The sequence below is a fragment of the Patella vulgata genome, chromosome 1 (genome assembly GCF_932274485.2).
Source record: "Patella vulgata chromosome 1, xgPatVulg1.2, whole genome shotgun sequence".
NCBI classification, from domain to species: Eukaryota; Metazoa; Mollusca; class Gastropoda; family Patellidae; genus Patella; species Patella vulgata.
In genome coordinates this window covers 3359977-3381424 of record NC_065879.2, presented here as the reverse complement: position 1 = coordinate 3381424, position 21448 = coordinate 3359977, and the positions used below count along the sequence as shown (strand labels likewise).

The following is a 21448-nucleotide window of genomic DNA, read 5'->3' as shown; positions in this document are numbered from 1 at the left end:
TTAGCAGGAAGCATTTAAACTTATTACAAACTGGTGTTATAAGTACCATGATTTGGCCAAGACATTAAGAATGAGTGCATCCAACAATTATAATCCGTATTGGATGGCGGGAATTTACAGGATAGATGCTTAATACTTAGGCTCTAAAAAAGTATAAATGAATGATAACAATTTTGGAAAATTGATCTTCTGATTGGTCAAACTCACATTACAACAATAAATTGCATGACTGAATGGGGATATTATCTTTCAATTGCATACAAAAAACTCGAAGAGTGTATTGGTCTCATATTCAAAATTAAATTGAGTAATCATTCCATATTTCTGCTAGGATTATAGATTATTTTCAGGTTATTTCTAGGCTATTCTTCCGAATAAGGCAAAATGAAAGCAGCACACGCCGTTTTGCCGGCCTCAAGCACGGCTGAATTTATATCCTAATGTTTACATAATTACACGCACAAATGGTCATAATTATGACGAATAAAGCTTTCTTAATCGATAGATGTAATAAAATTTTAAAAATAACTGCGTGAAATAACTTTATACCTTGTAAAATGCCCCGTTAGATCCACAAACTTCAACCACAAGTTCCTCCATTTTGGAATACCCTAAAAGAATTCTGGGAAATGTTATGCGTAGAAGAAGCGACCAGGTTTTTAAAAAAAATTATTGATATAGCTAAAGATGAATGAAAATTTTTATCAAAGAAACATTTTATGTCAAATATTCAATGTATTTGAAAAATTTAAAGAGCTATTCAGTGAAATAATTAAAAGTCACGCCTTTAAAAATTGCGAGATTTGGCATGAAAAACCAATATGGCGACCTACTGAATTCCACGAAATTTGTTTACATTTACAATTTTCAAAATTTATTTTGTGTGTGTAAAAATGCTTTAAGATTCAACGATGTCTTCTGATAGCGATCAAGATGAATTTTTTGATGCAGAGGATAGTACACCATTCCAGTACGTGGTAACACTTTATTTTGGTAGACGAATTTGTTGTAAACTCAGTCCTGCTGTCACTCAGCAGTGTCACTGTCAGTGCTAGGCTAGTGGTTCAGCCAGAATCAGTGCTCAACTGACTTGACAGAGGAGACTAGAGTGCACGCAGACATAATAGGCCTAATGCCAGCAACAATATTATACTATAGTGATAATTCATTATTGTCCTGGCCAATTTGTAGGCCTATGTTGTAATTGAATAACAATTACCGTACATCTCAGACTGTAAAGAAAAGAAAGATGGTTACTGTAGGGCCAAATCTGATTGTGATGTGCATATAACACTATAATATGCCCTAAGTCATTAATAATAATTGATAATAATATGTGTTAGGCCTATTGCATGGCAGAATAGTATGTGCATAGGCCTATAGATATTAATTAGTACAGACACTGGGGTGTTTTGATGTTTGAGACAAAACGTGAGTTGTCAATCACGTGTGTTGATTGCTATTGTTAACTACCAGTATCAAAATTGTTTCATGTAACACTGTACAGTAGTTTTCTCACACGTTCAAAATGGATCCGTGTGGATCTTCAAATTTGGATTTATGACTGCATAAGTAATATTTTTAAAATTGTAGCAATTATATTTAATATAATCACGTATTGGGTGTTTAAGTTACGTGTATTACTAAATTAAAATACACAAATTTATTCATTATTATTTATCATTGTTTGAAAGCGAGTTAATATTGAGTTAAGATCTAGTCTGACCAAGTCTAAACCGTCGGCAAGTACGTATGTAAGTCAGATCGAGTTTGAACCATCGTCAGTCTGAGTCCGAACTGTCGTTTCTGTGGACTCCAAAACGTTGCGGGACGAAAACGTCATGATACTCTTCAACAGAAGACTATACAACCTGATAAAATAAAGAGAGAGAGAGAGAAATGGAGATTAACGTCCACTCGACACAAACTAGGTCATTTTGGGACTAACGTATGGTTTAAATTTTTATTTCAATAATTCCCTTGTGCGTAGGGTTCTTTAGCAGTGAGAGGAAACCGGAGGACCCGGAGAAAACTCACGAGGTTGGGCAGGCGACCCTACTCCTTGTCACGTACAACCATGGAATATACCTTATAGTTAATGGTATCCGACTTTACTGCATGATTTTCAGATAAAGGTGCTTTAAAAGCCTGTTAAGATTTTTATCTGATATTTTTCATTACTAGAGAGAGGAACAAATTCATGCTTAATTATATTTTCTTTTTTTGGTAGATCATTTCTAGTAGTTCCATCACCAGGATTTACTGCAAGTTCAGAAACAGTGAGTATTTAAGTTTACATGTAGCTATGGACAAATTCCATAGCCTTTATTTTAATTTGAGGTATTTAAATGACGGTCTGAATATGAATTGCTGATCAATATAGTTTGAAGAAGTATGTGACATAAACCTCGAAAGCGCCTCGTCTGTGGAGAAAGAAATCAAGATTAGAAAGCAGAAAGATATTGACTTTGAGAAGTTTGTGTCGTCTATCAAAGAGGCTGTAAAATGTATTGATTCTAATGATCCTCTAACTCTACTGCACTGGTGTTCTCAGTTCATTGAGCCCACACTTGACATATTTGCCCCTGTAAAGTCTTGTAAAAGTAAAGGCAACCATCCCAACCCCTAGTATACTGATGTTATTCACCCTGAAATAATTCTTAAACGAAGAGTAGAAAGAAGATGTGTACATGTAAAAACAGGTCTTGGAGTTGATAGACAACTATTCAAGAAGGTCATAAAATTGATATTAGATGCTACATGTAAGACAACTTTTTAGAACAACAAACTCTCTGCAACAGATGATGATGATAATGAAGATTTTTGGAAAAGGAATTGAAATTACATCAGAACTTAGAAGAATTATAATACATGATTTGAATTTAAAGTACCCGGTACTTGAAAAAGTAAAGCACGCAAGAGATTTAAATGTTAAGTGCACATTTTTGGTGTAAAAAATACGGAGTGATTAACCATAAATATCTGAATTAACTTTAAACCAATAAAATAATGAACAGTCATTGATGCAACCAATGAGCAATGAGTTCAATATCCAATAATCTCAAGCCCATTAAAGTCACAGTTTTGTACCATTACATGCAACTGATTAAAACACAGATCCTATTATGTTTCGTTTTTTATAGTTCAAACTTTTGATTTACTTGTCTTTGCTACACTAGGATCTGGAAGAGTTGTTATATAACCTGCGTTCTGATTGATGTGAGGGATTAGCCAATGAAACGATCTGTTTCGGCAAGTTCTTGACATGCATTTCACGGAACTGTGGGTACCCCAGTAGAAACATTAACGCAACCTAGATATTTAGATTTAATTATGTATACAATCTGATTAAAATACAGATCTATATTTCGATTCGTTTTTTTATACTTTCGATGGCCTACACTACATGAAGATCTGACAAGTTATAGCGATAGGTCACGTCAGGGGTTAAAAGACCGACTTATGACCCTATGACGTCAGACATTTGATTAACCAATCAGCATTGATGTTACTAGTGGATTACCCACAGTTCCGTGAAAAACACGCCTAAAGCTTATCCCTGACACCATTCAGAACACGAGTTAAATAACAACTCTTCCAGATCCAAGTGTAGTAAAGACAAGTAAAAAGGAAATTTTGAACTATAAAAACGAAACGAAATAGGATCTGTGTTTTAACCAGATTGTTATGAATAATATCTGATTTAGACATGTTTTAATGAAATGAAATGAAACAGAGTTTAACGTCCTACTGTTCTGCTCCGAACTGGGCTAATGAAGACAGGCATACGCCATACAGTGTGCTATGAGGGAAATTTTGCACAGACAGCGGCACTACGGCCTACTCTTATATCGAATTCCAACTGTCAAGGGATCTTTTACGTGCACGCCTATGTGTACACGGGACCTCAGTTTTTCGTACCATCCTAACGACTAGATAGCTGTCCTTGTCAGGCCCTTCGTCCTGCATCACTGACATGGGGGAACCATGCCGGAGACATGTTTTAATAGTCATGATATTAGAATTTGTACATGCATTTCTCTTTCTGTTCTAGTTGAGCGATTTTGAAGAAGAAGAAAAAAGAATATTGGAATTAAAGAAGAGGGCTGAAGAGCGGTATGCTTATAGTTTAATGATTGATAACCATTTTAAATTTGAGCCTGTATTTGTAAATTAATTTTTTTTGGGTTCTCTGTGCTGTGTAAGAAAGTTTTGATAATAAGTAATTAAAGAAATGATTGCAATAAAAACAAATTTTTTTTATAAACAGTATTTTATTTGCGATTGGATCGAGGAACGGGCTAGGCCTGAGTTGACCCCTCTCCACCAGGATTTGCATGTCAAGGGGAAATACTCACAGACAATAAATATAGTTTGGTAATCAGGAGAGTTTCCCAGGAAAATCTTTATTTTAAATTGAAAAAGAATCCAGATTAATAGCATTACATTGAGGTTGGAAGGCCGAAAGGTTAGCATGTGCGCACTGTATCATAAGGTCTGTCATTGAGTCAACTGGCATGGTTTTGATTCCCCAGTTGTACGTCACAAGGAGTAGGGTCGCCTGTCCAACCTCGTGGAGTTTTCTCCGGCCACCCACTGCTAAAGACCTAGTTTGTGTCAAGTGGATGTTAAACCCCATTTCTCTTTCTCTCTCTCTCTAATAGTATTACCACTATATTCTTGTCTTAAGTGCTTCACTCTCATATTTTTTCATATAGAAGAAAAAAAGAAGATGAGGATCTAGCGAGGAGATTATCAATTTTACGAAAGAAAAAAGCGGCTGAGTTTGAGGTGAGAAGACTGTCATAGTCATACTAGCATTTGTAACATTACATACTCCTCGCAGTGTTTCATTTGATTAGACCTAATCCCACTCAATCAAACACTGCTGTAACGAAAGCAAATTTCTGTTCCAAATTATGACTGGTCAATAGTCTAATTAACAACCAATAGCTAACTGCGTAACAATATCATTCAGGTTTAAACAGAGCTCCAGATATGTTTACATAACGTTACGTCATTACTCACGAAAATTTATTACGCCCAATGACCAGTGCATATCAGAACATTGCAGAAAAACTAATTGTGTGACAAACGAGGCTATCAAAAAGGGCTGTCATGTTGCTGTACTTAGGAGAGCTTTGATTGAATGGGAAGAATAGACGCACTTCCTCAAAAGTCAATCCACCTGCCACCTTCCCTCCCTCCCCTTCTAGTTGTTTATTCTCATTTTGTATATTGTTACAACAAACTATTTCAACAGATTTTAAATGTTTAAAACTTTATTTTAGGACACAGTTGAAAGTGTTTGTGAAGATGAAATACGAAGAAGAAAACTGTTTGAAATGAGACAGTTGATTGGTACAGAAAGTACACCAGTAAAGACTACCGAGACATCAATCTCTGTCGAAGAATCTACGGACGACAGTTCCATTTCTGATAACAGAAATGAATGCAATACACCGGGCACAAAATCACACACCATTGAGAAAATGGAGAACAATTGGGGGGACTGTGATGAATATTTATTACGTTTGCGACGAAAACGATCGGGTTCGTTCGGAGATCTACCTCGGGACACATCACAATTGGTTTTGGACACGAGTAGTATTTGTGAAATTAGTAGAGACAATATAAAGACGAATATTAGTGAATTTCATCCCGAAAAAGGTAAATTAGATAAATCACTATCGTTTGATCTGGATAATACATCAACGTCGGCGGAAGTTGTCGTTGATGATATTATTAAAGAGGAACAAATCGCCAGTAATGAACCAGATATTGTGCAAAGCACAAAAACGAAAACACCACCTACATCGTTTATAAGACCAGTAGCTCCCCCTAGAAGAAAACGAAGAAGTAATGAAGATTCGGTAAGTAACGGGTGTAATGAACAGTGTTTTGTAGTATTTTAATTTTACTCTAAAAAACATTTTTAAAAACAATATTTTATTCATAATAGAGGATATGATAACAAGTTTTATAAGCTTATATACAACCGTTTCTCGTAATGATCTGATTATATAGTTGACAAGTGCATGGTATTCATTTTGTTTCGTTTTTTATAATTCAAAATTTCGTTTTACTTGTCTTTACTACACTAGGATCTATAAGAGTTGTTATATAACCCGCGTTATGGTTGATGTGAGGGAATAGCCAATGATACGGTCTGTTACGGCAAGTTTTTGGCGTGAGGTGCATGGAACTGTGGGTAACCCACTAGAAACGTCAATGCTGATTGGTTAATTAAATGTCTGACATCATAGGGTCAAAAGCCACTCGTGTGATCTCTGACGCGAGCTTCCATTACAACCGTTCAGATCTTCATGTAGTGTAGGCCATCGACAGTATTAAAAAAAAGAAACGAAATATAGATCTGTATTTAAATCAGATTGATGTATAATTTGCCTGTAAATATTCTTCAGGTTGCATTTATTAACAGATTTTATTCAAATTTCGGCATGATCAGTGATTTCAATAATCTTTATTTATTTTGCCAGATATTTCTGAAGAATTTATAGCTCCTTAAGTAAACCAGCTCTCAATCTTTTTGATCTTGTAGATTATAATGCGTGGTTAGTAGTAAGTGCCCTTGTAGGTTGTGGTGTATGTTTGTTGCCTGACAATGTCATTTTACTATAACACATACTTATGGAAGAGCAATTACTGATTTATTTAGACAACGTTCTGTAGGGTATTCTATCAACGTACTTGCTTGAAAACGTTGAGAGAATACTCTTCGAAACGTCGCCTAAATAAATCAGTAATTGTCCTTCCATAAGTATGTTTTATAGTTCATTGCTCTATCCAGTTACTAAATGCCTGTGAAAGATTATATTGTGATTTCCTTTTGTTTTCTCTAGGATAGTATTTCATCCATGTCAGAAATCATGAACCCTGGATTACCTCCCCCTACTCCAAGTACGTCAACTAAACAGTCACATGATGCAGTGACATCACTTGATATAGATAGTGTGATTGGTGGAACAAGACATATAACATCACAGGTAAATTAACATTCTGTCACACAATTTATCTTAAAAAATTTGTTATCTTAAGGCATCGTGAAACGCAAATGTATTATCCAGTGCAGGTTTTTCCTGAACACTGAAAATTCAGATATCTCAGCTTTTAGATAAATATTATTGAGAATGATAACTTTATATGAAATTTGCCTTGTTGCTATGGAAAAAATCAACGATACATGTAGATAATCTATTAGTTTGCATCGAAACAATTTAAAAAGATTTTACACAGCACGAGAGAGGGAGAGAGGAATAGGGTTTAACGTCCACTCGACACAAACTAGATCATTTTTTTACTAACATATGGTTCAATTTTATTTCAATAATTCGCTTACACGTAGGAGTCTTTAGCAGTGGGAGGACAGACGATCCTGCTCCTTCTCGTGTACAACCGGGGAATCTAAACCACACCAGTTGACTTAATTACAGACCTTATGATACAACATGCATGCGCTAACCATTCGGTCATTCAAATGGCTTGTTTATGTTGTCATCAGAGGATGTAGAATGTTGTAAAATTTTCATATTGATTCCTTGGACATCGAATTGATTTTTTTATGTACCGGTATATATATACTTATTGTATTAATGAATTTTTATATATATAATTATTTTCTGATTTTCATCCGTTTGGAGATGATAATACACTTTTTTCTCTGTCATGAATTTTAGGAAGCAGAGTTGGATGCCAAGCATTTAGATCCTGATGTCGATTCACTGGACATGCGTATCTTCTCATTTGAAGAAGTGACAGACGATGAATTATTAGGGGGAAGTGATACAGAATCTGGTCGTAAAAAATCATTACGTCCAACCATGAGACCGAAGAAAAAGAGTGTAGATCAATCATTGTCTCCTAGCGCATCAACATGTCGTCCAAGATCTAATTCAGGAAGATCTTTGACAGATCAGGTATAATAATAATAATAATATAATAATAATAATAATAATAAATAGATAGAACTCAATGACTATTGAATACCGCTCGGGTTATTCAAAGGTTCAAGAGAGTGTATCGCTGCGCTAACGTATGGAATGCGACATGGATACACTCAAGTGAACTATTGAATAACCCGAGCGGTATTCAGTGGTCATTGAGTTCTGTTTTTATTCTATAACTACACGTAAATCTCAAAATACACTGTACTATCCAGATTATTAAAAACAAAATCACTAATAACATTAAAATTCATCATAGGTTCCGCCCTTTTTTCTTTCATTTTTTAAAAAAAAAATTGTGGTTGCTAGTGTTGACGTCATAATAGTTTGACGTAATTCTGAAAGTGACGTCATTCTGGACAATAGTAGTACGTATACAAGCCATTGAATACAACCATAGGTTATTCAATGGCTGTATTCAATGATATTTGCTTGTAGTTATAGAATAATTATCTGTATCAATTCAACATATCAATGTGAGCCTAAATTGTTGTTGACACAGGGCTGAAATTAACATTGTCATCGTCAACATTGTCCGAAAAGTTGTTGGTGATGTCCCATGACAAACGTCTTCAATGCAACGTCTCACGCTTTCCGGTTTCATTGTGGGGGCTGCCATTTTTAAAACAAATGAAATTGAGGCTGTGCAGTTGACAAGGGAGTAAAATTGGTATAAATGTTTAATTTGATTATTTTGTTTTGTAGGAAATTTTGGATTCTGTGATGATATTAGATTTAGATACAGGAGATAAAATACCATTAAGTGTTGCGGAAGAAAAAATACCAGCTACTCTAAATCCATTGGCGTTACATATAATGAAACTTGCTCAAGAATTTCAGTCTGATAAGTAAGTAGACCTACATGGTTGGTTGGTTTTACTGTTTGCTGGAGTATATTAGGTCTTATCTTTCACTACATCATGGCCTGTGTTATCATTTTGTAGTTAAAAGACAATATTGGTGCCAGTCATTATCACATATGTGATAGAGCTAGTTAAACACATTCCAAATATAATTTTAACACAGAGATCATTGATACGATAGCTGAGTAATACAGGTTTCCCAAATGAGAAGTGACGAACGCCAAAGGAAAACACGAGTCATCTCTCTATATAACTGACTGATGTGACGAGTGATAACAGATACACGGCCGAATTTCTGCTCACTAATAATTCCTTTGAATACCAAAAGTTGTTATATGAGACTGTAAGAGGATACCTGACAATTCAATAAAGTAATTGATTGTCATTAGATAAGAGAACATGAGAAAAATAGAAATAATCCGTACATTCCCTTGTTTATATTCATTCTATACCTTATAAAAACAGGGTAATGCACGGACTTTTTCTGTTTTTCTTTCGTGTTCACTTATCTAGTGACAGTCAATTCTTTTTATGAATTGTCAGATATCCTCTCACAGTCTCACACAACAACTTTTGGTCTTCGAAGGAATTATTAGTCAGCAGAAATTCGCCCGTATATCCTTTATCACTCGTCACATCAGTCAGTTATATAGAGAGATGACTCGTGTTTTCCTTCAGCGTTCGTCACTTCCGATTCAGGAAACCTGTATTACTCAGCTATCGTAGCAATGATCTCTGTGTTAAAATTATATTTGGAATGTGTTTAACTAGCTCTATCACATACAGAGGGTCTGGGACCGTTGTCAATATTTGACGTAAAGTCCATTGCCCATGCATAACCGGGAGTTTGGTTTTTTATGTGGTTGATTATCCAAGTCTGGCCAGGTCAAGTAAGAGTTGTGCCCCTTCCCGCGATAAATTCTTGCATTAATATAAACAAACATGAATCGTGTCTATGAATTAGGATAAATTTGAAAAAAAACAAACAAAAAAAACATATATATGGCCCATGAAGAGACAAATTTTACAATAAAAATATTAAGAGTGTTGGATTTTGAAATGGCTATGCAGTCAAATGGATTTTTTTTATATGGCATTCTTAGATTAATTTCATGGGCGGCAACATCTTGTTTTAAGACTATCTAGTCAATGACCTAATATTCTCAAATGTTGACAATGTATCCAGACTAATATTCGTAGAATATTTTTTTGGATGATAGATACTACATAGTGTTGGGATTTAAATATTGGTGAACATGTTACCGAGAGGTTGATAGTGTATGATCTCCTTAACTCACTCAGCCTCAATATATGTTGTAATTTTCCTGTATTTTTTCAGTCAGTCTATAGTAACGGGAATGGAATCAGATGAAGAAGATACACGATCTGAAAAGGGAACCCTGGGTACATCTGGTCTTAAAGCCAAAGAAAAAGCGTAAGTCTAACTTGTGACGAGACAATGTTATGAGTAGAGTTTGTCAAAGAAACGATGCGCCTTTAGCATGAGTTACTAAAATATCAATCTGAATAAAATGCAGATCCTATTTCGTCTCATTTTTTTAGAGTTCAAAATTTTATTTTATTTGTCTTTACAACACTAGGATCTGAAAGAGTTGCTATATAACTGGTTAATGTGAGAGATTAGCCAATGAAACGGTGAGTTCTTGGCGGGCGATGCACGGAACTGTGGGTGAACCACTAGAAACGTCAACGTTGATTGATTAATCAAAGTCTGACGTCGTAGGGTCAAAAGCCATTTGTGCGACACCTGACGCGACCTTCCAGTAGTCATTCAACCCCATGTCACAAAATAAATGAAATTCTATTTTTTCCAGAATTAAATTAAAGAAGTTTTTAGGAAGGAAAATGGGTAGAACAGTTAAAAAAGTAAAAAGTGCAGCTGATAATGGTAAAAAAAATTTATATTTATTAGCGATCGAATTTTAGGCCTAGCCTCGATCATCATTACTAAAGTCGGTACAATAAAAAACAAAGTCTCGTTTATCCATTTTGACGTTATTCAAATCCAGTAAATATTGCAGGCTAGCCATGACATCGAGAGTTGATTATGGTCTGGATAAGTTAATTAATGTCCAATTAATAATTTAGATAACATTTCACACCTAAAGAAAGACATGCAACTGGCAGATTTAGCTCTTGCTTCATGTATGTTTAATACTTTAAAAATTTTACAATCCCTCTTTAGAATCATTTTTTATATCAAGTGATATGAGAGTTTTGATATTTTAAGTTTTACATGGAGAAGAACAGAGTATAGAAAAGGAAGTGTTATTTGATGGAAAAATATTTAAGGTAAACTTTCTTTGCCATATACTCAGTTCTGTTAAACAATACACGATTGTCAGCCAGTAACATTCCGAATTGACAGAATTACAATCGTGTGACGTGGAATTTAGTCCCTTCACTGTTTTGTCAGTCCCAATAACGGAGGTGGTGTGAGTAGAATTGTGACGTAATTAAACACAACGAATATGTTTGGTTGAGATATTATCTTATGCATTCAATGCGCAAAATCCCCCTTTTTACTCGATTGTCACTATTTTGGGGATTGAAAGAATTCAATTCCGGACCATAAATCGAGTATCCCCCATGTGAATTTGAGAAGGACTAGAACATGCATTGACCTCATAAGTTAGGTTTGTTTTAAAATTTCTTTTTCAAACTTGCATTTATTGATCACTATTGAAAATCACTATCCCTTGTCAATTATTCATACCGTTATTGCCCACGTAATGGAAGTCTTATAAATAATCTATGATCTGTAGTTTCTAAGATTTCTTTTTGAAACTCGATGTCAAAAATCGTTCAACTGGTTATGTGACATATTATGTTAAATGCCTTTATTACTAATATTCCATATAATGTCTTTTCAAAAGTTATAATAGCTTTGGGGCAACGGAATTGTTTTTATAAAAAGTTTTGAACCAGGCTTTGGTTTTACTTATATGACAATTATTTCACTGATGTTTTATTTATAATTGTTTATTTTAATTCTACAGATCAAATCATCTGGTAATAATAAAGGTCCACATGATTTTACACAGTTACAGATGTTACAAGATATGAGTGGAGAACATGTCGTACGTATATTTCACAGTCATTGTTTTTTAAGGCGAGCGATCGCTCTCAAGCGCCTGCCATTCACCTTAATGTTGACCGAGGGGAGGTTTTTTCCCCTCTCCTTAAAACTGAAAATCGCTCTCCTTTACAAAGTCATGGGGGGCTTATTGTCATTTATGAATTCAGGAATGACCACCTAACATGCAGTTATTGTTCTTCAGAACCATTTCTCATTCACACGAGTAATCACTTTCCTTAATATCTGATCACTCTCCTTAATTTCTAAATCACTCTTCTTATCGAAATTGGGAGTGCTTTTTTAGGGGAGCGATTTTTTCAATTTGTTGATTAAAGGGAGCTTTTTTCGTCTCTCCTCTAAAATACAAACAACAACGACTGATTTCATATCTAAATTATTATCCACTCGTAAACTCGAATTGCCACTTCAAGTATACATCCTTTTTATTAAGGTGACTTGGTGGATTTTCCAGTCTGGTTTTCCCTTGTCAGTCCGACAAGGAAAAGTAGTCATAGTCACCAAGGACCTCCTAGTCTTCAATGTACGGAAGGTCTGGGACTGTTGTCAATATTTGACGAAAAGTTCCATTGCCCATGCGTAACCAGGAGTTTGTTTTTTATGTGGTTGATTATTCGGTATCTTTGGCCAAGTCAAGTAAGAGTTGCACCAATTCTTCGCAATAAATCCTATTGCATGAATCGTGACAACGAATTAGGATTAAGTAAAAAAAACATAGATATGGCCCATGAAGGAAGAAATTTTACAAGCAAAAAAAAAAAAATTAAGAGTGTTGGATATTGAAATGGCAATGCAATCAAATGGATTTTCTGAAATGGCATTCTTATAAATTAATTTCATGGGCATCAATATCTTGTTTTAGGACTAGTTGCCTCCCTTAGACTTTGTTTATAATAATGTAAAAGACCTGATAATCTGGCAAATGACCCCCACCCCTCCTTAAGGCTGATACTCTGTTTAAGTCAAGTGTATTATAATTGGATATCATTTATTTTATGAATTATTTTATAATCCATGATCATTTGCTTCTGTTTCAGGGGGCTATATGGACAATGAAATTTTCACCTTGTGGCCGTTTATTGGTAAGACCCTGTATATTATACAAATATATTTAGTAGCTTTGCAAATGTACAATTCTGATGTTTAAGTCCGCCTTTATGTCAATATAATTTAGATAATAGAATCATGACTGAACTAACTTTATAAAAAGGCTCATGAATTTTGTCAAAGTTTCATAATTTTTTATCACTTCCATAACCTAGTTATTCACCCACCTGAATGGCTGGAGCGTTATAATTTGTATACAGATCACCTAAGGGAATTGTAGAAATTTACCTTGGTGTTATGTGACTTTTACATAAAGGGTACCAAATATTATTATGTGTATAGCATGTGAATTATAATACGTAAATTTTTTTATTTTTTTTGTCATTGTAAACATATATTTTTAACAATTGATTTTGAATATTCGTTTGTTCGTTCCTGGAGTTTTACGTCCACTCCTACCAATGTGATCTGACATTAGTTAAATAGTGATGGAATAAATGTTATTTATTTTTTTTCAGGCAACAGGAGGTCAAGATAGTGTTTTACGTATATGGGTTTTAAAATCAGCTTATTCACATTTTGATGATTTACGGCAAAAATATTCTGATGGTAAGTTGTTGAGAATTTAACATCTGATGCTAAGTTCTTCAGTCTTCAGTATACAGTGTTCATGTCCATGAGACAAAGTTATGCATGACAAGGAGTAGGGTCGCCTGTCCAACCTCGTGGGTTTTCTCCAGGACCTCCGGTTTCCTACCACTGCTAAAGACCCCTACGCGCAAGCAAATTATTGAAATAAAATTAAACCATATGTTAGTCCCGAAATGACCTAGTTTGTGTCAAGTGGACATTAAAACCTCTCTCTTTCTCTCTCTCTCTCTCTCTCTCTCTCTCTCCACACACACACACACACACCCACCCACACACACACACACACACACACACACAGTTATAGCACTTTTTGTGTATGTTTTGTGGATTGGCAACCTATCTTTTGAATATAATTATCTATTGTTGAAAAGAACTAAATTTTGATGATTGTATTTTTATTTTGTTTTTTGTCTCTGTTTCAGTAAAAGTATCACCAGCTCAATCACATGAAAGTCTGAATTCCACCACTTCTGATGCTTCATTCAAGGAAACTAATGTAAGTCTTTAAATAATATTTTCGGTGTTTTCTGTGAATGTGCAGTAATTTTAACATACATTATACAAGAGCTAATTCTGCTTATTGCAGGTCTTTCTTTAGGCCTGACATATTATCTAAATTATTAATTAGACATGACAAGCTCAAAATCAACTCTCGATGCAATCGCTAGCGTGCGATATTTACTGGATTTGAATACATTTTGTGATGGATGAATTAATGTCAAAATGGATAATTGAGGCTTTGGTTTTTATCCTACCGATTTCAGTAATGATGAGCGAGGCTCGGCCTAAAATTCAATTGCTCATATCACGATACAGAGGGGAGCAATTCGTCTGATATTTTCAGCATATTCGCTTTACATTATCTAGTTTTTAACTATTATAGTGAGAATTGCCAGCTCTTTATCTAATCTCCCATAATATATCTTTAATATACAATTATCTTTAGCATGTAGTATTTGAGCAGAAGGGACATAGGTTGACGTTTCTTACAGTTTTCAGCCATGTTGGATGTAATTCTTTAATTTTAGCTTTAATATTAATTGCTTTATTTTATGTTTTAGGGAGCCTGTTTTGAACCTGAAAATACAAATGCACCATTTAAAAAGAAGCCATTTTGCTCATATAGAGGTCATTTAGCTGACCTTTTAGATATATCCTGGTCAAAGGTCAGTTATTTTATTATTAATGTACGAAGACAGGATGAAATGATTTTTATCTTCTCTAATTGTTTTGATGCATTAGTATCTGGATGTTGCTAAATTACTTTACAATTCCCGAACTTATAGCTACATTATTATCTACAGACACGTGAATAGTAGCGTACAATCAGAGGTTGTGACATACAGACTTCCACAGAAACCTTGACATTGAACGAACCTTAAACTTTGCAACTCGATTATCACAGGTAGACATTTTATCTGGTATTCAGGCTGGATCAGTAGCCATTCAAAATTAGTGCCAAAATATGCAGGGTATTACGTGAAGGCCTTGATAAAATGTACATAGTTAAAGCGAGATCAAGCTTTCTATTGAAGATAGAAGAAAACTTGTGTCAGAACATGCCATTGAAGTGGAGGTAAAACTCCAATCCATGGCTATGTCATATATATATATATCAAAATGTCGGGGGTGGGTCAACTGACGTGGTTTCAATTCCCCTGTTGTACGTGACAAGGAGTTGGGTCACCTGTCCAAACTCGTGGGTTATCTCTGGGTCCTCCAGTTTCCTCCCACTGCTAAAGAACCCTACACGCAAGCGAATTATTGAAACAAAATTGAACCATATGTTAGTCCCGAAATGACCTAGTTTGACCTAGTTTCTCTCTCTCTCTCTCTCAAAATGTTGATCATTAAATTTCATAATTTGATCATTAAATTTGTTATATTTCAGAATTATTTTATTTTGTCTTCCTCAATGGATAAAACAGTTAGATTATGGCATATTTCACGTCGAGAATGTTTGTGTACATTTCAACATATTGATTTTGTGACAGCTATTGTGTTTCATCCTAAGGTAAGATGAATGATCATTTCACCATTACCCATTAGTGTTATTACACCTGCATGTCATTCGACCGTCTAGGAAGCCACAGTGGCTATGACGCCGGTTCACTAGCCTGGAGGTCACGTGTTCGATCCCTGCATTAGCCGAGTAAGTTATTAGGGATTTTCCGACATGGTTTCCCCTTGTCAGTGGTGCAGGACGAACAGCCTGACAAAGACGGCTGTCTAGTCGTTCGGATGGGACGAAAAACCGAGGACCTGTGTATACAATGGCATGCACGTAAAAGATCCCTTAGCAGTTGGAATCTGATATAAAAGTAGATCATAGTGCCCCTGCCCGGGCAAAATTTCCCTCATAGCATACTGTATGGCGTATGCCGTTTTCATTAGCCCAGTATAGGATCAGAACAGTAGGACGTTAAACCCCATTTCATTTCATTCGGCCGTCTGATCTGTCGTGAGAATTTAGATTTTTTAAATAAAGAGAGTTTCCATATCACAGTGACCCTTACTTAATTAAAAGGGCAAAAATTGATCACTTTTCAAATATCTTGATTAAAAGAATTACTGAACAAATTTTGATTTTTTTATTGTAAATGTATGTCCTAAACATGGTTCTCCAAGGTTATTTTTCACTTTGTAGTCTGGGTTCCACAATTTTTATCTGATTTTGATGAAACTTAAAATGTATGTTTATAACCCAAAAATCTCAGTTCCTTACAATATTGGCGTAGATTGGACTGTAACATCCTGGATTATGGTCCCCGATAGTACAAAAAATCACATTTTTAGCCTATGGTTCCTCTAGAGGGCACAATTTTTATCCAATTTAAAAAAATGTTCGAATATTTTACTGTTACACCCAAATGACAGTCGAGTTCGAGTTTCATGCAAATCGAACAGAAACTGCCAGACAAAATGGCCGCTCCCTGTACGCAAATAGTGTTAAAGTATTTAATATCAAGGTCACAATTTTTATTCGATTTTAAAAAACAATCAAATATATCACTATTACTCCATACGGAAGGTTGACACGAAAATTGGACCGCATCTTCCATCAAAATGGCCGCTCCCCTTTACATAAATAATGTAAAAGCGTGTAATACCAAAGTTGTGACCCCTCTAGAGGTCACAATTTTTATCCGATTTTGATGAAACTTAAAATATCTTTGTTTAGAATATTGACGCATGTTGGACCGTAACATCCTGGATTATGACCCCTTATTGTACGAAAATAGCTTGTTTAGCTTGTTCATTGTCTATCTCTTTCAAAATGTGGACGTATCTTGCATGGCAACCATGGGTTTCATGTCGGCCGTATATGCCCGTCAAGACCTAGGGCTATGGAAAATGATCGTAACTAGATCTGACCCAACGGTCATTTTGCACGCGGGAGAGAGCCTTTTTTTCAAAACCCAATTTTCAAACATGGCTACGAACGACCTGCTTGTATTTTAATGTATCTGACTAAACCACGTTTTAGCTTGAGTTTATTTTCTATTTTTAATAGGATGATCGTTATTTCCTCAGTGGATCGTTAGATGGTAAATTACGATTATGGAATATACCAGATAAAAAGGTGACTTTATGGAGTGAGGTTAGAGGCTCATCTAATCTTATTACCACAGCTAATTTTTGTCAAAATGGAAAATTTGCTGTTGTAGGAACATACGATGGAAAATGTATATTTTACAATACAGAGGTGAGTTGTTAATGTATTTTGTGGGGGGTTGAATGGCCAAATGGGTAGCGTGTGCGTGCTGTATCATAAGGTATGTCATTGAATCAACTGGCTTAGTTTCGATTCCCCAGTTGTATGTGACAAGGAATTAGGTCACCTTTCCAACCTCATGGGTTTTCTCCGGGTCCTCTGCTAAAGACCTCAACATGTATCTAATTATTGAAATAAAATTGAACCATATGTTAGTCCTGAAATGACCTTGTTTGAGTCGAGTGGATGTTAAACCCCATTTCTCTCTCTCTCTCTTATTCGATTCTTGGGATTGTGCTCCGTGTTTTTAGAAATTTTACTTTACAGTTTAAATTTTCATATTTTGTGTCCCAGTTGGTAACATTTAATGTACTATATATTAATAATTTTGTTGTTCACAGCATAATGGATTAATTTATCCTTTTCAGCAATTAAAATATTTTACTCAGATTCATGTACGATCAACTAGGGGTAAAAACGCTAAGGGTAGAAAAATAACGGGTATAGAATCTCTACAAACAGAAGATAAGGTAAGTTGACTATCATCTCCACCAATTATAATTCATTAATGACTCAATCTGATTAAAACACAGATCTTATTTTGTTTCGTTTTTTATAGTTCAAAATTTTTGTTTTATTTGTCTGTACCACACTGGGATCTGGAAGAGTTGTTATATAACCTGCGTTCTGGATGGCGTGCAGGATTAGCCAATGAAACTATCTGCTATGGCGACTTCTTTGCGTCCCATGCACAGAACTGTGGGTAAACTACTAAGAACGTCAACGCTAATTGATTAATCAATGATTGATGTCATAGGGTCAAAAGCCACTTGTACGACCCCTGACACAACCTTCCACTACAACTGGTCAGATCTTCATGTAGTGTAGACCATCGAAAGTATAAAAAACAAAACAAAACAAAATGAAATGAAATATAGATCTGTATTTTAATCAGATTGTTGATGGCTTTCCATAAAAAGTGTTTGGTTTAATAATACTGTTCAAATTACCATGACCAAACATTTTGTACAAATATTCTTGGCAGCAATCCTGTTGTCAGGTTAAAAAGGATAACTAAGTAAATGGACTTTGTAAATAAAACAACATTAACATATACTTGCTCTTATTTCAGTACAAAATAACAACACAATAGAAAAATTACATTCTTTGAGTTAAAGATACATTATGTAAGATTTAGATAAAGAAATAAAATGAAATGAAATGGGGTTTAACGTCCTACTGTTCATTTAGATAAAGAGCTGACCATTCTTGCTTTAATAGCTCAAAAATAGATAATATAAAATGAACGTATTGAAAATTTCATTCAAATTACTTCATTCTGAGCCAAGTTATCACTGTTTGTTGTTTTGACAAGATGTGTGCATTGTGGTAACCAGGGCACTGGTATATTCAAGACTTAGCCTCCCTCTCCCATTTTTAAATTAAATTTTTAAATGGCGAATCATTTTAATCTAGTTAAAATCTCGAGTATCCGATGCCATCGAGAGTTGATTATGGTCTTGTTTTGTTAATTAATGTCTAATTAAAAGCCTATAGAGAGACTTGCAATAGGCAGAATTAGCTCTTGCATAATGTATGTTTAATGATAGTTTCAACAACTATCTACAAATTTGTGCTTCTCTTGTGATAGTGACATTGAGTCTGATGCGATGGTGGAAATTACACAGAAGCCATAGAATTGACCTCCAGAGTTTGAGATAATGATTATTCTTTCTCTCTTCAGTTACTAGTGACATCGAATGATTCTCGTATAAGAATGTATGATTTAAGAGATTTAACATTATCATGTAAATATAAAGGTAGTACCAATAACAGTAGTCAGATTAAAGCTAATTTAAGGTAAGATTTGTTTATATTTATTTAATAAACTACAGTTCTTATCGTCGTTTTCAGTTGAGCTTACTACATGTATGTGAGGGGTTGGATGGCCGAATGGCTAGCGTGTGCGCGTTGTATCATAAGGTCTGTAATTGAGTCAACTGGCGCGGTTTCGATTCCCCAGAAGGGTCGTCTGTCCAACCTCGTGGGGGTTGGATGGCCGAATGGCTAGCGTGTGCGTGATGCATCATAAGGTCTGTCATTGAGTCAACTGGCAGGGTTTCGATTCCCCGGTTGTATGTGACAAGGAGTAGGGTCGCCTGTCCAACCTCGTGGCTTTTCTCCGGGTTCTCCGGTTTCCTCCCACTGCTAAAGACTGCTTTGCACAAGCGAATGATTGAAATAAAATTGAATGTTGTGTTAGTCCTGAAATGACCTCTCTCTCTCTCTCTCTATTATGATGAGTTATGTTATCCTGTTTAACTATATTTTCAGTCCATCAGAGAAATATATCGTATGTGGATCAGAAGATCATTTTATCTATATATGGAAAGTCCACCATGATTACACCAAGTTTTCTTCGGCTAGAAGAGATAGAAATGATTACTGGGAAGCTATTAAAGGTAAACTTAGCCGACTCATTTGGCTGAATCAATTGGCGCCAAATTTTATTCGGCCTAATGGGTGCACACACTAGGGGAATGCTTTGCCCGATTCATCAGTCGATTCCATCACCTTTCACGTCACATGACTTAACATGGTGGCAACCATGTCTTCAACAGTCACGTGACTTCTCTGTATGATTGGATGATGAGTGGTGATTGGCTAATGAATTCTAGACACACTAGGCGAATTTCGACGAAGATTGATTCGGACAAATCATTCTGCCAGTGTGTCTGCCACTTTACGGAAGCATACATGTATAAACATCCCAGCTGAATTTCCATATTTGGAAATGCCTGAACAAACAATTCAATATTTATAAATTTTTTAAAACATGTTTATTATTGAAAATCATTACCATTATATTAAAGGTCACCGGAAAAGTTTCATTTTTTAAAAAAAATAATGCATCTCCGTGGGTAGTCATAACTTTCCGTCAATAAACAATCTGTAAGAAGGACTAAAGTGACGTCACAGATTGTTTATTGACTACCCACGGAGAATGGTGGAAATGAATAACGTTGAAATTTACCTGTTGCAGGTAATATTGACATTCGGGGTCGTGTTATACTTATGGAAAGGATATGTTGACATAATTACTTGTATTATCGTAAAAAAAAGAAAATGAAGCTTTTCCGGTGACCTTTAAAAGTCAAATTTGATTCCTTTTGTCACTCAAATCTATTATTTATAATTCGTATGTTTGATTTAATTTCAGTTCATAATGCAGTAGTAACTGCAGCCATCTTTGTTCCCAATCCTGCGTTGTTTTATAAATCTGAGGACAAGTCTGATCAGACGGCAGGTTTGTTTGGTGGAGAACAAGGGGAGATTATTATATCTGCTGATTTTACAGGAGCTATAAAGGTTATAGCTAATAAACCAAGAAGCTGAAATAGATTTTATTTTATATTATAGACATTATTGAAAGGCTTTATTTTACTGCTGAATGAATATGTAACCAATGCCATGCACAATGCAGACCATTAAATGTGATGTGGTCCCACAGTCAGTGTCTGGAATCCTACGGACTAAGGCTAACATTAACAGTGGGAGCCCACACAAGTCACCAGCTTCATCAATAGGGCAAGATCTTACTGCTTCATCCATGGGGCAGGATCTTACTGCTTCATCCATGGGGCAGGATCTTACTGCTTCATCCATGGGGCAGGATCTTACTGCTTTATCTATAGGGCAAGATCTTACTGCTTCATCCATGGGGCAGTATCTTACTGCTTTATCTATGGGGCAGGATCTTACTGCTTCATCCATGGGGCAGTATCTTACTGCTTTATCTATGGGGCAAGATCTTACTGCTTCATCCATAGGGCAAGATCTTACTGCTTCATCCATAGGGCAAGATCTTACTGCTTCATCCATAGGGCAGGATCTTACTCAACATATATACTGCTATATACATTGCCTTTCCATTAAAGTATGGGAACCTACTTTGAATCAACAAAACCCAGTCAGGTTGTGAACGACATTAATATAACACGTGCTTTCTCTTCAGCTGCTCCCATTGTTTGCAACTCTTTACCACAAAAACAGTGACAATATATAATCATTTAAAAGTAACTAAAAAACA

At 35.3% G+C, this 21448-nt stretch overlaps 2 protein-coding genes across 3 annotated transcripts in view; one reads left to right on the top strand and one right to left on the bottom strand.

Annotated features, from left to right (window-relative positions):
* Nucleotides 1-649, bottom strand: part of LOC126827732 (RNA-binding protein FXR1) — a 37134-nt gene extending 36485 nt beyond the window's left edge. For both annotated transcript variants that reach the window (XM_050557236.1, XM_050557244.1), the window contains exon 1: nucleotides 550-649. In XM_050557236.1, the coding sequence (XP_050413193.1) occupies nucleotides 550-600 (51 nt within the window). In that variant the 5' untranslated portion in view covers nucleotides 601-649. The remainder of the gene's footprint in view (nucleotides 1-549) is intronic.
* Nucleotides 650-820: 171 nt separating this feature from the next.
* On the top strand, nucleotides 821-21060 carry LOC126827710 (WD repeat-containing protein 44). Its single transcript, XM_050557204.2, has 22 exons — nucleotides 821-970; nucleotides 2231-2279; nucleotides 4055-4116; nucleotides 4719-4791; nucleotides 5292-5873; nucleotides 6864-7007; nucleotides 7698-7937; nucleotides 8670-8812; nucleotides 10167-10262; nucleotides 10663-10736; nucleotides 11079-11140; nucleotides 11848-11928; nucleotides 12983-13027; nucleotides 13511-13601; nucleotides 14066-14139; nucleotides 14705-14809; nucleotides 15535-15657; nucleotides 17158-17349; nucleotides 17787-17888; nucleotides 19103-19218; nucleotides 19693-19820; nucleotides 20579-21060. Exons 1-22 carry the CDS (start codon nucleotides 912-914, stop codon nucleotides 20752-20754), a joined length of 2817 nt encoding a protein of 938 aa, XP_050413161.1. The 5' UTR covers nucleotides 821-911; the 3' UTR covers nucleotides 20755-21060.
* The last annotated feature ends 388 nt before the right edge of the window (nucleotides 21061-21448 follow it).